The following is a 13,924-nucleotide window of genomic DNA, read 5'->3' on the forward strand; positions in this document are numbered from 1 at the left end:
TATTATTTCTAACTTATCCTCAACAATGTAAGCTTACTTTGATACTCATTCCGGAAGTATTTAAGTTCTTCTTAATCTTACTGTAATATAACAAAAGAGTTTACTGAGTTTTATCTTGGATTTCTTGTGCTATTTAATTAATTATGTTGTCGAACTTGATCTATGATCAAATCATCTGGAGTAAAAAATAAAAGACTATATTAAAAACTACATTTATTATACTAATGTGTCTTCCGATCTGATATATTCTCCTATATCAGCTTGATGGAAAGCAATAGTCGCTAGCGGGTCAGCATGTCTACAGTCTGTTGTTGATCTAGAGGTAACTCCAAAGCCTATTGGAATGTCTGACATAGTTAAGATAACTACTCCTTGATTTTTTGGTGTATTTTCTGTTATTCTACCAAGGCCTGGAATAGATAAATTATTGTATGAGTTACACGGTTTAAGATCCAAAAAAAAAATATTGAATGTTTTTGTATGAGTCACTATGACATATTTAATTTCTTTGAAAAAGCATAATGTTAAGATCTACAAAAAATGCTTCATAATTTCATGCTGCAGTGGAATAATTTCTTTTATTATTATTATACTGAAATATTCCATTATATTATTAATCAGTTGTATTATCCAGCAGAAACTTTTTGCTTTGACAGAATTAAACCAAACCAACCCAGGACCTAAGTCCAAAATATTTTATTATTATAATACGTATTTATCCAATTTTTCTTTACATAATAATCTTCCTCAGAGATCAAGGAATAAATACAGTAAAATATCTCAAATTGGCCCAGCTGGCTTCAAGTTTTGTGCTTAGCCATATACATATTATACACAATTATTTCTATTTACATAGATTGCCAAATCGTAGCTATTTCCTGTGTGTGTTTGAGTAGAAGTAGAAGTTAAAGAATTATTTAAAGAAAATAAAAGTTAACATGTCACAAGAATAAAGTGAACACTATTAAAAAATAGCCAATAACATTGAAATATTGATAGGGTTTACTGTAAATAACAAAAAAAACTTTACTTACCACTTTTAATGACATGGTGTCCATATAAAAATTGTTGTTCTGATGATGGTTTAACCCAAAGCTTGTATGGAGCGTATGGAGCAATATATGTCAACGCTGTAATGTGTAGTCTAAACTTATTGGTCTTTGTAAATTTACCAAAGCATGTTCCTGCAGAAATTAAGTGGTCTGGTTTCACCGTGTGGGCTAATTGTAATAAACGCTCGGATATGTAGTATACACGATCTTTCTTCTCTCTAAAACAATATGTGCCATCTGGTCTATCAATTAGCAGCTTAACATTTACTCCAATACTGAAAAACACACAAAAGACTGTAATCAAGTTCCATTCGAGTAAAGATATGTTGAGCATAGGGGTTATAATAGTAATGGAAACACAGGATATCAGTTTTCAGATAGAATACGTACTATTTAGTTAACTTTTCAAATAATAATCTAGTTCGGTCCTCTGACAAAATTTTCATTCTTAATTTTTAAATTTTCCTTAATAAAAACACGTGCACAACACGGCTGAATGTTATTTATTAGGTTTTGAACTAGACTTGGGTGATAAATAACGTCACAGTGAAAAAGTCACAGTGATCAGGTGCCTGCAAAAGTCACTGTGACTTTTTAGAAAATAACAACGTTCCAAAATAACGTTGTTACTTCGCGGCTTCCAAGTCGTTCCGAGCGCGACCGCGCCGCGCGTTATTTGTCACGGTTGGCACTTGGCGCCAAGCGGCCGCGCTCCCTCCCGCCCGGTCCGCGGCGGCGACCAATCATCGGTAGGTAGATTGCGCGCGACGACGACAGAGCAACAAGTATAGTAGACACGGAAACTATAAAAAAATGTCTTATTTGATTATTATTTTTTTCGATACTTATAGGATAATGTAACAAATATTTAGTAATTACGGAACTTGGAATTATAACATGGTGACTTTTATCCTTGAAATAAAATAATAGTATTATGATAGTAATTTTATTTATACACTCTCGAATTGAATATCTATTTTTTAGTCATGTATTAGAAATGATTTTCTCTAAATTTAATATCTTAATCAAAACATTTTTATTTATATAGATTGCGTGTAAGAAAATCTAAGTTCAACGCATAACGCATGTAAATAACAACACTTGTAAATAACTTATGTATGTATATAAAAATGAACAAAAAAAGGTGTAAACTTGTACAAATGTATAAAAATTCAAATCAATGTAAATAGTTGATCCAAAATAATAAACACGCCGCACAGTTAAATTATAAAAATGCGACAGTCCTAAGCCTGTAAAAAGTGTGAAGGATATTTTGTGATCAACTGTTCAGTCAGTCACTCTCGCCCGCGCTCAACTATAATCGACTATCGTTATGATTCCAAGTTCCAACCGTTCCACCTAGTTATCTAAGTTCCAAGCCCAATGTCGTTCCATGTAACCGACAAGTAACGACGTGACAAAGTCACGGTGATTTTACACAGTGTTTTTTTTGGAACTGGAACGACAGTCACGGTGATCGCAAAATAACGACTTAGCCCATGTCTATTTTGAACTTTTGAAGTTTCTACTTTCACAGTTCACATTCCTTCAAATTTCGTTCAATCGCCAATCTCATTCATTGTCTACAGTCAATGTCAAACGTCACAGCTGACACTTGATAATAGCAAAAGACAGATACAACAAGTGGACTTACGTTTATTAAAAGTAATTATATTATTGAATAAAATCAGAACATAATAAATTTCCGTAACTATTTATTTATTTCAGTATTAATGTTAACTTTACTACCTGAGTGATTCTAGGATGATATTGAGCGAACGTTAGTTAGGATAACTAAAATATCGTGATTGTATTGTCAAATTGCGAATGACGATTGCGAATGGAGATGACTGATGAATTAAATTAAGTCGTTTTTTTTATTCACCTTGATTTCTAAAAGTTGCCAGAATTATACCAATACCCTATTTTTGTATAAAACTTGTCATAGTAATCCAATATTTACTACTATTTTGCAAATGCACATAGTATAAATACACACAACACTGTACAAATAATATTGCAAATATAATAAAAAATGTATAAAATGTAATAATATAAAATGTCACAGACATAGGAAAAAAGATGTAAACGTTGTGTCTCATTAAAAGTGTGAAATGTGCCTATAATAGGACTGCCTGATTGAACATTTTATCTCTTAATTTTTCAAATAGTGTCACAAATAAAAGTAAAATATTGTTTCAACACAAAATAGACTGTTTGTGGAAATTTCTATCAGCTTTTCAAAAATGCTGACGATTGGCATAACAGTAAATCAATCACCAGCTGCTGGCAACCCTCATAGTATTTCGTTCATGTTAATTTGGTGAACGTGGATTGAGGAAAGTTAAAATACTATTACTCTGTTGGTAAGTCAACTTTTGTCAGATTTGTTCGTCGTTTATAAATAAAAGATAAGGAAATAATAATTGCAATTAGGTACTTATAAACTCTATTTGCAGTGCTGTTAATTTTACTTTTTGATATTTAATTATTTTTAAAAATTATTTTCCCATCTGCTTACGTCGGCCTTGAGATAATATCAACGCGATCATAACAAAAGCTCTTAGCTCAAATTTGTTTTTTCCCTATTAAATTTTAGTCTCGCCTATCTTAAAACATTCTCATGCGTAGCCTACTCACTATTTAGATGCCTGCTCGGTGTACTAATACACTCCGTAGCAAAGAAAAGGCGGACGAATTTATTACACAATAGTAGGTACTTTTTCCTAAATAAAAACAAAGTTTATTTTTATCGTAAAATCATTTACATGATGTTAACATACTTATTTTTCAGACGTGTTCAAATATGTTAATTGTAAAATATTAAAAACTAAAAGCGTTCGCGTAATCCCGTAAAAACTCCTTTGACATTATTATCTGAATATTATCATGTAAACAATATGCAAGATAAAAGTATGTAAACATTGCGAATGTAATTAATCATAAACTCAATCGGATTCCATAAACTATAGCCTATGTGAGATCTTTGTAGGATTTTCCAATTCGTCATTTAAATTAGATACGGCTTAATAAAGTAAAAATAATTAAAGGTAAAGCGTTCTACCTCAACCTTCAGCATCAAACAATTTCCAACAAAGAACCCTGAAATTATACTTCACGTTAAGCATTCTATAGCGATTACCTGATAATGAAGTTTATAATGCAAGAGAACTATGACAATATATAGAGTAGATATTTTTTCTTGGCTCTTGGCCGGAAAGCGACCTCTTTATGAAGCGTATGGGGGTAATATACTCTGATTTAAAAATGTATTTAGCAAACATAGGATAGGAGAAGGTTTTAGTTAATTTTATAAAAATAACATTATTTTATAATAGTTTTAGTTGATAAGGCCATATATCGCTTTAAATATAATATTTACGACCCCAAATTTATTACGACGAATAATATACCACCATTATATGTAGGTATATCAGCACACTGCTTTGATAATATTACACAATTTAGAACATGGCTTCATTTGATCTAGTTATATTATATACTTCATAATGTTTTATAATATTAGACTCCTAAAATGTCGTAAATAATTTTTCCCCCTAAAAAGTGCTATTTTGTGTACTGTTAAGTGATATTTTTTAAAACTTACTACTGCTACCACTACGTCATTTCCATTTAAAAAAGATTAAAAGAAAAATTTAGAATATTCAAATCCAATACGTATACACTATACATATAATTATTTTACAGTCTTTTTTTTACCTTTTTCACCCTCAATACAAATCCTATGAAACATTGTATTGATTTACCAGGAAACAAACATTGGCAAGTATTCAAATATATCTAGGTATTATCTGCATTCAGTCGGTTCTTTGTCATATAATTTTTAATGTAACAAAACATGTGAAATATGAATCCTGTAACTTACACACATAATTTAATTTTCAAACTACTAATGAAGATAAGAGCGCAATTTTTAAAATGGCGGCAACGCCCTCACGTGTCTTCTGTATTAAGAGTATCCAGGGGCTATAACTTAAAATCAGATAAGGCTCCTGCCCGTTTGCCCCGTGCTCTAAAAAATATTAACATTTTGTTATTAAAAAGTACTAGTAGTCAGGTTTGTATGAATTCTAAATCGAATATACAACATAGTAATAACGTTAGACCAGTGCCCTTACTTAACCTCCGATAGGTCGAGGTTTTTGTATGCAAGTTCGAAGTAGATCGAAACCTTGAGATCTCACTAACATCGAGGTGTGTATCGGTAATAGAAGTCACAGAGAATGACTCTGGCATGGTCAGCCATAGAGTCGGTAGCAATTTAGGGGTTCAATCCATATTTGTGCTGCAGAGAGGGCTGTTCGGGGGATTTGTTGTTTACTCCAGGGGAGTCGGTAATAATTAATAAAAAAGTGTTTATTTAAGTACATTTTTCATTCCTAGGTGTAAGATTTGGAAACTCTTTTAAGTAAAAAATACCTGTGTCAGGGTTCCCAGCTGTTCCATAAACAAACTTAATTCTAAATTCCTTAAAATAATAACATTATTTTATTTTTGTGGGTGCAAATGTGAGAGTGAGTATATGAGTGAGTCAGTGAGTGAATGAATAAAATGTGTAATTACGTACTAGGTCTCAGAAGCAGCTCAACGGTACAGAATAAGTTTAAGGAAATTAATATTATGACACTATCTGGTCGTTATATTCTTGAAGCCTTGTTGTATGTACAAAAAATATAAACTATTTTAAAACAAATGACGTCTTTCACCAGTATGACATTCGAAAGAGAACATATCTAAGCGTACGAGTTACTCCGTATATTGAAATTGTATTCGTTTTTACAACAAACGCGAAATTAGACAAATTAATTATCACTGAAAAACTCAACACTCTCGTTAAACGTATATTAGATTATCAATATCGCGTTTTATAAATTTGATGATTATTTAAATGACCCTAATCCTTGGAATTGATTTGCTCCAGTTCTAGTACTTATGGCTGTTCTGCCTTACAAACAATTTGAAAATTGTATGACTCAAATTAACATCTTTTTTGATGACGTCCATAAGTACTTGGTTACCTATATTGATAAAAATATTTTGAGTTTGAGTTTAATTATTGATACATAAGACATTAAACATCCAAGCTGATTATTAAAAGAAAATTAACTTTAATTAAGAACTACTTGACTTTATATCTTATAACCCTAGACGGGGCAGTGGGTGTCCAAAGTGAGTATCTTCTTTTAGTATTTCCGAGTCTCTGCCTCATCGGCTGTACAACGCCACGTTTGCGTCACTATTATTAAATATAAGTATTAACTTATAATACTTAAGTAAATTTTTTAGCAATTTTACAAAGCCCATTATTATGGCGTATTAATAATACGTGATACTTTTTCTTTTATAACACGCGTTATCACGCGAATAAATTTTATTCTGCAATTCGTATTGTGAAATAATACATTCAAAATCTTTCTTTGTTTTAAATTAATACAAATGAATCATGATGCGTAAGAAATATATAATTTAACGGTTTACTGACTGTACAATTTGATATGCGTCAGACAAAGGTCGTGAAAATGAACCTATAGCTCCTAAAATAATCAAAGACTAATAAGTATTTAGATAAAATATACGAATTACTTTTTAGTCAATCAATCTTAGAGTAAACTCACTCAACTCACAAAAACTCAGTTGCGTCTTGTCTCGAGTCAGAATTGGAGGGTCTAATCCCCTTAAATGTGACATAACAATAGTATAGTACTAACGAAGTAGTTACTTTTTTTAAGCTAATCAACGCTCAGTTTTCGGTTCGATAAAAGTACCACAATACACAGTTTTTTCTGTGAGAAGCACTTATAGACACACATGACTCATACACGAAGAGATCATACAAATATTATACAAAACAATTAAGATTTAAAAAATCTTAACAAGAATTGATTTTAAAGTGTATAACCCTCTATAAATATATCAAGTCGTTAAACGTTAAGAACTACGTCTAGTTTTAATTACTGTTCGTATATTTAATATAGAAATCGAACCCAAGTGTAACAGTAACGCAGTATTTTATCGTTGTTTGAAATCCCATAACCCCAAAGATATATGTATAATATAGATTTTGAAACTGACACAACTACAAACTTACAAATTTAATTATGACCAAAATATGTTTATTAAAAATCACACAAAAGATTCAGTGCCATTCACCTCATACGTCACACGGAAAGCCCTGACTCGCCGAAATCTCATTTCAGTTTCTGTTTACGATCGTTCGGACGTCTGAAAATGTCATTCAACTATTATCCGAAGAACTTTCGCGCCAACGGCTGGGGTTGGCATCGTACTGCAAACACGGCTAAAGCGGTCCGCGGGTTTTTAGATAGAGAAAGGGATGGTGAACACAGTGATATCGTTGGGAATGGCCTGTATCCAAAACTGCCATCGGAAGATGACTCCACGTTCAGTGGGGTCAAGTTGTACCCCGCCTTGCCAGTGGAGGAGTATGAAAGTGGCGCTGTGGAGGAGGTCGTTGAGGAGGCATGCGCGGCTGTCAATGTAGATATGGCGGTAAGTTTTTTTTTTGTTTTTTTCTGTAAACAAAGGAAGTTCGGCTTCTGTAGTGTTTCTTTGTTCAATTGTTTATCACACAACCAATGTATAAAGCTACGTATGTTATAATAGATTCTGATATAAGGTGTCTCATAACCCAAATGGGTTATTGTGCATAGCAACCTTGAGTAATCACCAACCCAGGCTTGCTCCGCCGCTTGCTAATCAATGGCTTCTAAAAACCAATTGGTTTACTAAATACCACCATGGTTTTCATTTAAATATCATGATTTACTGATTAATGAACTAATAATTACATAAATTATGAGTAATCAAGGATTCAACAACCAACCTTACCCAATGAGTCATTCTAATTACAGATAAGTCACTTTACTATTTCCGACTTCCTCAAAAGTAAATAAGACAACAAGTTTATTGTTCTTAGTTAATTATAATTATCATATACAATATGTTTTAATAGCTACTTACAGTTTAATTCACTACAATTTTCAGTAAATAAAAATTTATTTTTCAAATTCCGAGAGAAATTATATGTAAAATTAATCCAATTTTTAAAGAGTTATTTAATTACTATTATGACATGTGATGTGGTGACCGTTAATAAACAGATACATAGACATCCAAATATATATCAGCTGCTGAGTCGAAACTGTTGTCATTTAATCCGACAGGATGCATTTTGTTAGAGGTCGTAACATGGTTAACAAACTACGTACAAACAATATTTAAACATATATTGTATAAGAAGCACAATACCAATTTAAAGTACGAAGTTTAGAAACAATTTATCTGTAGGTACCTAGAACGATAACAAAATTAGTGTTACTAGTTAAATATCGTAAAAGTAGTACGGACATTTTAATATAGTCGATACTTAGTAAACACGGACCTATATATATGAAACAAATTCTATTAAACAGCTGAGCGGATTGTGAACCGACTGAATGACCGCGACCTTGACTCCTAATAAATAAAAGAAAATCGTAACTTCAATTTTTTATCATTCCAGGTATAGATAATTTTGTTTCTAAACTTCGTTATTTAAATTGGTATTTTGTTGTGTTTTAATAACGTTTGTGCGTAAATGTTTAACCATGTAACGACCTCTAACATACCTAATGCATTCTGTCGGTTCAAATGAGTGAAACAGTTTTGACTCGGCTACTGCTATATATTTTATTATATAAAATATGTTTATTATGGAACATAAGATAGACAGGTATCAGTTATTCACGTCATTAAATTTGAACCTGTAGGCATCCCTACTCATCGGTAAAGAAGACAGAGGATGTTGGCCGAGAGAAAAAGCCGGTGTAAAAAATTTCGGTACTCTTAGGGCCTGTTTCAAAATGTCCGGATAAGTTCCAAATAAGCTATTTGTTACTTATTGGTATGATAATTAGTATTTTTGCGTTTCACGAATGTCAGCGCTATACGTCATGGCCCTAAGGGCCTGTTTCACAATGTATGGATAAAGTGCCAAATAGCTATGCAACACATAAATTATTCGAAAGATAAAAGTTCCAAATAAGATACTTTGAATTTCATGACGTATAGCGCTATCTGACAGTCGTGAAACGCAAAAATACCATTTATCATACCAATAAGTAACAAATAGCTTATTTGGAACTTATCCGGACATTGTGAAACAGGCGCTTAGTCTATTAAAGTTCATTACATTATCCGTAATGCTATATCTACACTATATGCTTATCATAAAAATCTTCTGGCATTACAACTTCAAAGATTCCATGTAAAACAGTTGAATGCTTATATTATCTTCTTCTTCTAATTGTTGTAATAAATAAATCCATAAGTCTACTAATTATTTAATTAATAATAATTCCCCATCAACATCTCCTAAATAATAGTTAGCAGTGATTTATTTAGTACGTGTAGATCATACCTTATACTCAATTCATAATTATTATAAGCTGACCAAATGGTACCAGTGATCTAACAGTTAACCATCTGGTCTTACGATTGCTATAAATATTTCTATTTCAAACTCTGACGTACATTTGTGTATATTGGAGTGTGTTAACATCGTAAATGTACTGAAAAGTAAGTGGAATAAATAATTTACTAACAGAAAATCTTTCCAATTCTTTTAATTCTTTTTTCGTTTTTTTATTTTAATTACTAGCACAAATTATAATTACGAAAAACAATATAGAGATATAGCCAAAGATGGAATGCGTTATATATACAAAAAGGTTAAAACATTTACAAAAGGAAAAAAATCTATAAAAAATATTCAATACTTTAAATACAGAATGGTGGATGGCTGTTAATTCATATCCAGCTTCTCTGTAGAAATTTATACAATCTTTGTGTAAGATACAGAGTTACGACTATATAGGATCAAACTTAGGAGTCCATGTTAAACCTTTTCGACAAAGCATACGTTATTTCCGATACAATTCGACTTATGAACCTTCAAGAAAAGACTCATTCTAAAAAGTGAGCTGGCACACTCGCCCTTGGCTTTAAATGTGGCGGCACTAATCATCAGATGTGAGTCCTGTTCGTTTGGGTTAATAAGAGAACCAGAGTTGTACTTACTGAATCGACCCTGAATAATAAAGTCGCCTTTAGCGGCGTTGTACTCTTTTTTTAGAATGGGTAAAAAATGTAAAATTTGAGACCTGATCGAAAATTCGTAAGATGGATGGAGAGTAGACAGCTGGCGCGCGTATTTAATGTAATATAAATTGTCATGTTTGTGTACGATAGCGCAATAAATAAATATTATATTCTGCAACAAAAATGATAGTACTTTTATACTGATAATTAAAGCAATTCGTCCAAAATGATTACCATTACAAAATATCAAAAATGCACAACGTTTATATTTAAGTTTTCAGGTCGGCCGGCACTCCCGGAGTATTTTTTTAAATTCGTAAACCCAATTAAATAAATTTAATTTTATGAGCTGCATTATTACAAGATTTAAAAAGTCCTATATTTCTTTAACTATGTACATGTTTGCGTCCAAGTAACATGCATGACGAATCCCAATCTAGACTTTATAGTAGTATTTAGATAAGAGAGTCAAGGACAGATAACATCGGCATGATGCATTCATTAATCCTGAACTGTCCAAATTATAGTTTCTTAGTCACTGCATGTCTTATCTCTGGCTTTACTTTTTCTACACTAGGAGTCTGATTAACCTGACAGAAAATTCTGACAACTAACACATTGGTACAAATAAAATTATTGATAGTTCTAAATAGTTTTTCACCGTCAAATAGTATTCAATTTTCATGTTTACCATTGTCCATTTTCTTAAAAACTAAAGATACTTTTAATATGCTAATTATATCAGTAATTAAAATATTAGAAACGCTTCAAAATAACTTAGAATATTAACAAAGAACTGAACTTCAGTTCAAAAGCAAAAATAGATATGAGGTTTACAAAGAATAACAACTAAAATTAGCTGCCGCTCCCTATGAAGATGACGTAGTGTTCCCTTTATAACCATAATGATATTTGAAACCTCTTTTAATATTTAAAACTAGAACAATCTGTGTACAAAAAAGTATACAAAAATGACAATTTACTAGATCCACAATACTTTGAATGTTTTAAATTATAGTTTAAAAAGTTTTACTCTTGTTTCTGAAAAGAGATTTGGATATATTATATGCTGTTATATTTAGTAGAGCACAATATATATACGCTTATATTCAAAAGTTTTTGGAATTGGCAATCTAACAAAGGTGTTTTATAATCATGACGGCATTTAACGACGAAAACTCATTTTAATGTTCCCTTAATAGTCGCTTAATGTTACAAAATCTCAATATTGTAATTGGAATTACTATAAAATAACATTCATTTTTGTGTGGTTTAATGTTTGATAAATAGAAGAGGAAATTCCTACGCTTGTCACCTCGGGGATAAAGTAATAATATTAATTAGAACAGGTTACTTTTTGACCTTTTTATTGACTCGTGGGTAAAACCAGAAAAACTGCATTTGTTTACGCCATTTTGTATTAGCGCCTTGATTAATTTTATTGAATTTGACATTTAGTGCATTCTTTCTGAGGGAAGAAACAACGCTTCGTTAAGACTTTTAAAATCGATATTTATTGGTTTATTTTTTAATTTTATTTATCTACTAAAGTATTGAAATTAATATAAAAATAAACAACTGTAAATGTATATTTTAGTAATATCTATACGTGTTAATTACTAATAGTTAATTTGAGCGACATTAAAAACAACTACATACATGCCCGTAGGCAATATATCTCGAAAACAAATTATTACAAGGAAAACCTGCCAACGGTTAGGTTTTTTTATTATGGTTCATGACATACATTTAAAGTTCACCATAACGTGCCCAATTGATTAACAGATACCGCTACACATAATTGCATTTAATAGTAATCATATTCAATCTTATCAAAATCAGTGCAACGAGCCTTTAAATTATTTTTATAAACAGACATACATACAAATCTTCAAATGAGAACTATTTACGCATTCGCGCTTTGACATAAAAGGCTTACAACATAGCCATACCTACTCACAGTATTTTTCTAAAAGTATATATGTAGTTAAATACATAGTTTTTCGTTTATGTATGTACGCCATTACGTAAAGTAAGTATTCTACTATTTTTAACAGACGGCTAATTAACCAAAGTTAGTATCTTGGGAATTTATTATAATGAGGCTGCAGTAGACAAATAATACACAAACAAAAATTAACATACGTACACAAAAAAAATATTTTAATAATAACAACGAATTTAATACTTAAATAAAATACAAGGTGAATCACTTATTTCGTATAAAATCTCGGAGCGCCATACCTTATATGGTTTGGTTAATTCTCACATTGAAACCGTAGGTCCATTTTAAAACCGATTACAAAAACGCGATGTGTTTCACGCATTATCGGTATGATTAGTAATTGTAGTGTCATATTTCAAACGATTTGGCTTAACTGGGAATTAGTCGTATAACTTCTGTATTTGAGTGTAATCTGTATTAAACTTTTTTATACATACTTGGTTATAGTTATAGACAAACTCTGTAGTTTATATATTAGACACTGAGCAGTTTTTACCGCATCGCTAATATGTGAAGTATTTCCGAACCAATTCGACTAAGGTACGATCTTTTCTTGAAGGCGGTGTACTTACACTGCCCATAGGCAATTAACTCCACATCAGGTTTGCCTATTTTCCCCTTTTCTTGGTTGTATATTTTGTATACACAGTATCATTTATGTGCATAGTTACATATAGTAGAGTACCTTATAACTAGGATAGAGTCTATGCGTAGCTAATGTCACATATTTTTCCTCCATCCACATACATTAGCATAAAGTAATCAGCAAATGCAGGAATTTTCATTCTTATCATGTCCTGCTACATTTGTTTGTATTACCATAAGACGGCATTTTACAATTACATCAATGCATATTCTGCATTAGTTTTTTAATAATAAACGTCATATTTTTATATTATGCCTTAATATATTATACCCCATTTATACTTATATAATTTAAGTAACATTTATGTATATTAGAAAATGATATTTTATACATGAGAAGTTTAACATACTACGAACGAAATGCATGTCGCCATCAGACAGCCGTCCTAATTTTAGTCTTCTGGGCTCATTCTGATATTATCTCCACTCAGAAATCAAGGAGCAATTCAATAATTGTTGCAATTATAAAATTAAAACCCGTTCTTGCGAAATGAAACAGCATTGCCGTCCAATGTAGATGCTTTACACCGTGGTCACGCACGCTGTAAAGCACGCGAAACGTCGGGAAAAATTATGTAAAATAATTATAATTTTGTATATATACAAAGCTTCAATCCGTTAAAAAGTATTTTCTTTAAATGTGTAAAAGTTTTGTTAGTAAAAGATAATTCTATATATCAAGTATGTAAAATACTCAATAATTAAATCGTACTACGGGAACATTAAAAATTTAAAATCATGAATAATGTATTTAATAATGCTTACGTCATTTCATCCGGCTATCTGTAGTATAATGCTACTAAGATCAAAAGTCAATTATTATTAATTTACGTACACATTCTTTCGCAGATTCGTTCAAAATCTTCGTTGTCAGTGTCAATATTAGAATTGTGAGTTGTAGAATGAGCAGTGAAGTGTCAGTTGTCAATTTTCGTTCAAATTGTCTTGGTGCGGTTGTGTGTTGAAAATATTTTATTTGAATTTTATTAAATTAATAAAAATGGTGTTAAATTAAGGTAAATTCATCTTAGATTTGTTGCAATGTTGTATGGAAAAAGTTATAAAAATAGGCTCCCAATGGTACATGGAAATAATTAAGGTA

The 13,924-nt window shown here is 31.2% G+C and overlaps 2 protein-coding genes across 8 annotated transcripts in view; one reads left to right on the forward strand and one right to left on the reverse strand.

Moving 5' to 3' along the window:
* Window positions 1-200: 200 nt before the first annotated feature.
* On the reverse strand, window positions 201-1,589 carry LOC111004030 (60S ribosome subunit biogenesis protein NIP7 homolog). The gene is made up of 3 exons (XM_022274839.2): window positions 1,443-1,589; window positions 1,035-1,327; window positions 201-410 (listed from the first exon to the last, which is right to left on the reverse strand). Exons 1-3 carry the CDS (start codon window positions 1,496-1,498, stop codon window positions 217-219), a joined length of 543 nt encoding a protein of 180 aa, XP_022130531.1. The 5' UTR covers window positions 1,499-1,589; the 3' UTR covers window positions 201-216.
* Window positions 1,590-3,305: 1,716 nt separating this feature from the next.
* LOC111004015 (calpain-B) overlaps window positions 3,306-13,924 on the forward strand; it is a 34,812-nt gene continuing 24,193 nt past the window's right edge. For 3 of the 7 annotated variants that reach the window (XM_045629402.1, XM_045629401.1, XM_045629408.1), the window contains exons 1-2: window positions 3,306-3,418; window positions 7,271-7,583. In XM_045629402.1, the coding sequence (XP_045485358.1) occupies window positions 7,302-7,583 (282 nt within the window). In that variant the 5' untranslated portion in view covers window positions 3,306-3,418; window positions 7,271-7,301. Of the gene's footprint in view, window positions 3,419-7,270; window positions 7,584-13,711; window positions 13,922-13,924 lie in introns of those variants that run through there. The other 4 variants (XM_045629403.1, XM_045629409.1, XM_045629407.1 and 1 more) reach the window with 3 other exon arrangements.

This window comes from Pieris rapae, chromosome 9, assembly GCF_905147795.1.
Source record: "Pieris rapae chromosome 9, ilPieRapa1.1, whole genome shotgun sequence".
Taxonomy (NCBI): Eukaryota; Metazoa; Arthropoda; class Insecta; order Lepidoptera; family Pieridae; genus Pieris; species Pieris rapae.

Excerpts from the sequence above, each read along its gene's own strand:
- LOC111004030 (XM_022274839.2), bottom strand. The coding sequence starts at position 1,498 with ATGAAAATTTTGTCAGAGGACCGAACTAGATTATTATTTGAAAAGTTA. Across the intron at positions 1,328-1,442 it reads TTTGAAAAGTTAACTAAATA|TATTGGAGTAAATGTTAAGC; the intron begins GTACGTATTCTA and ends TGTGTTTTTCAG. Across the intron at positions 411-1,034 it reads ACACCATGTCATTAAAAGTG|GCCTTGGTAGAATAACAGAA; the intron begins GTAAGTAAAGTT and ends TATCTATTCCAG.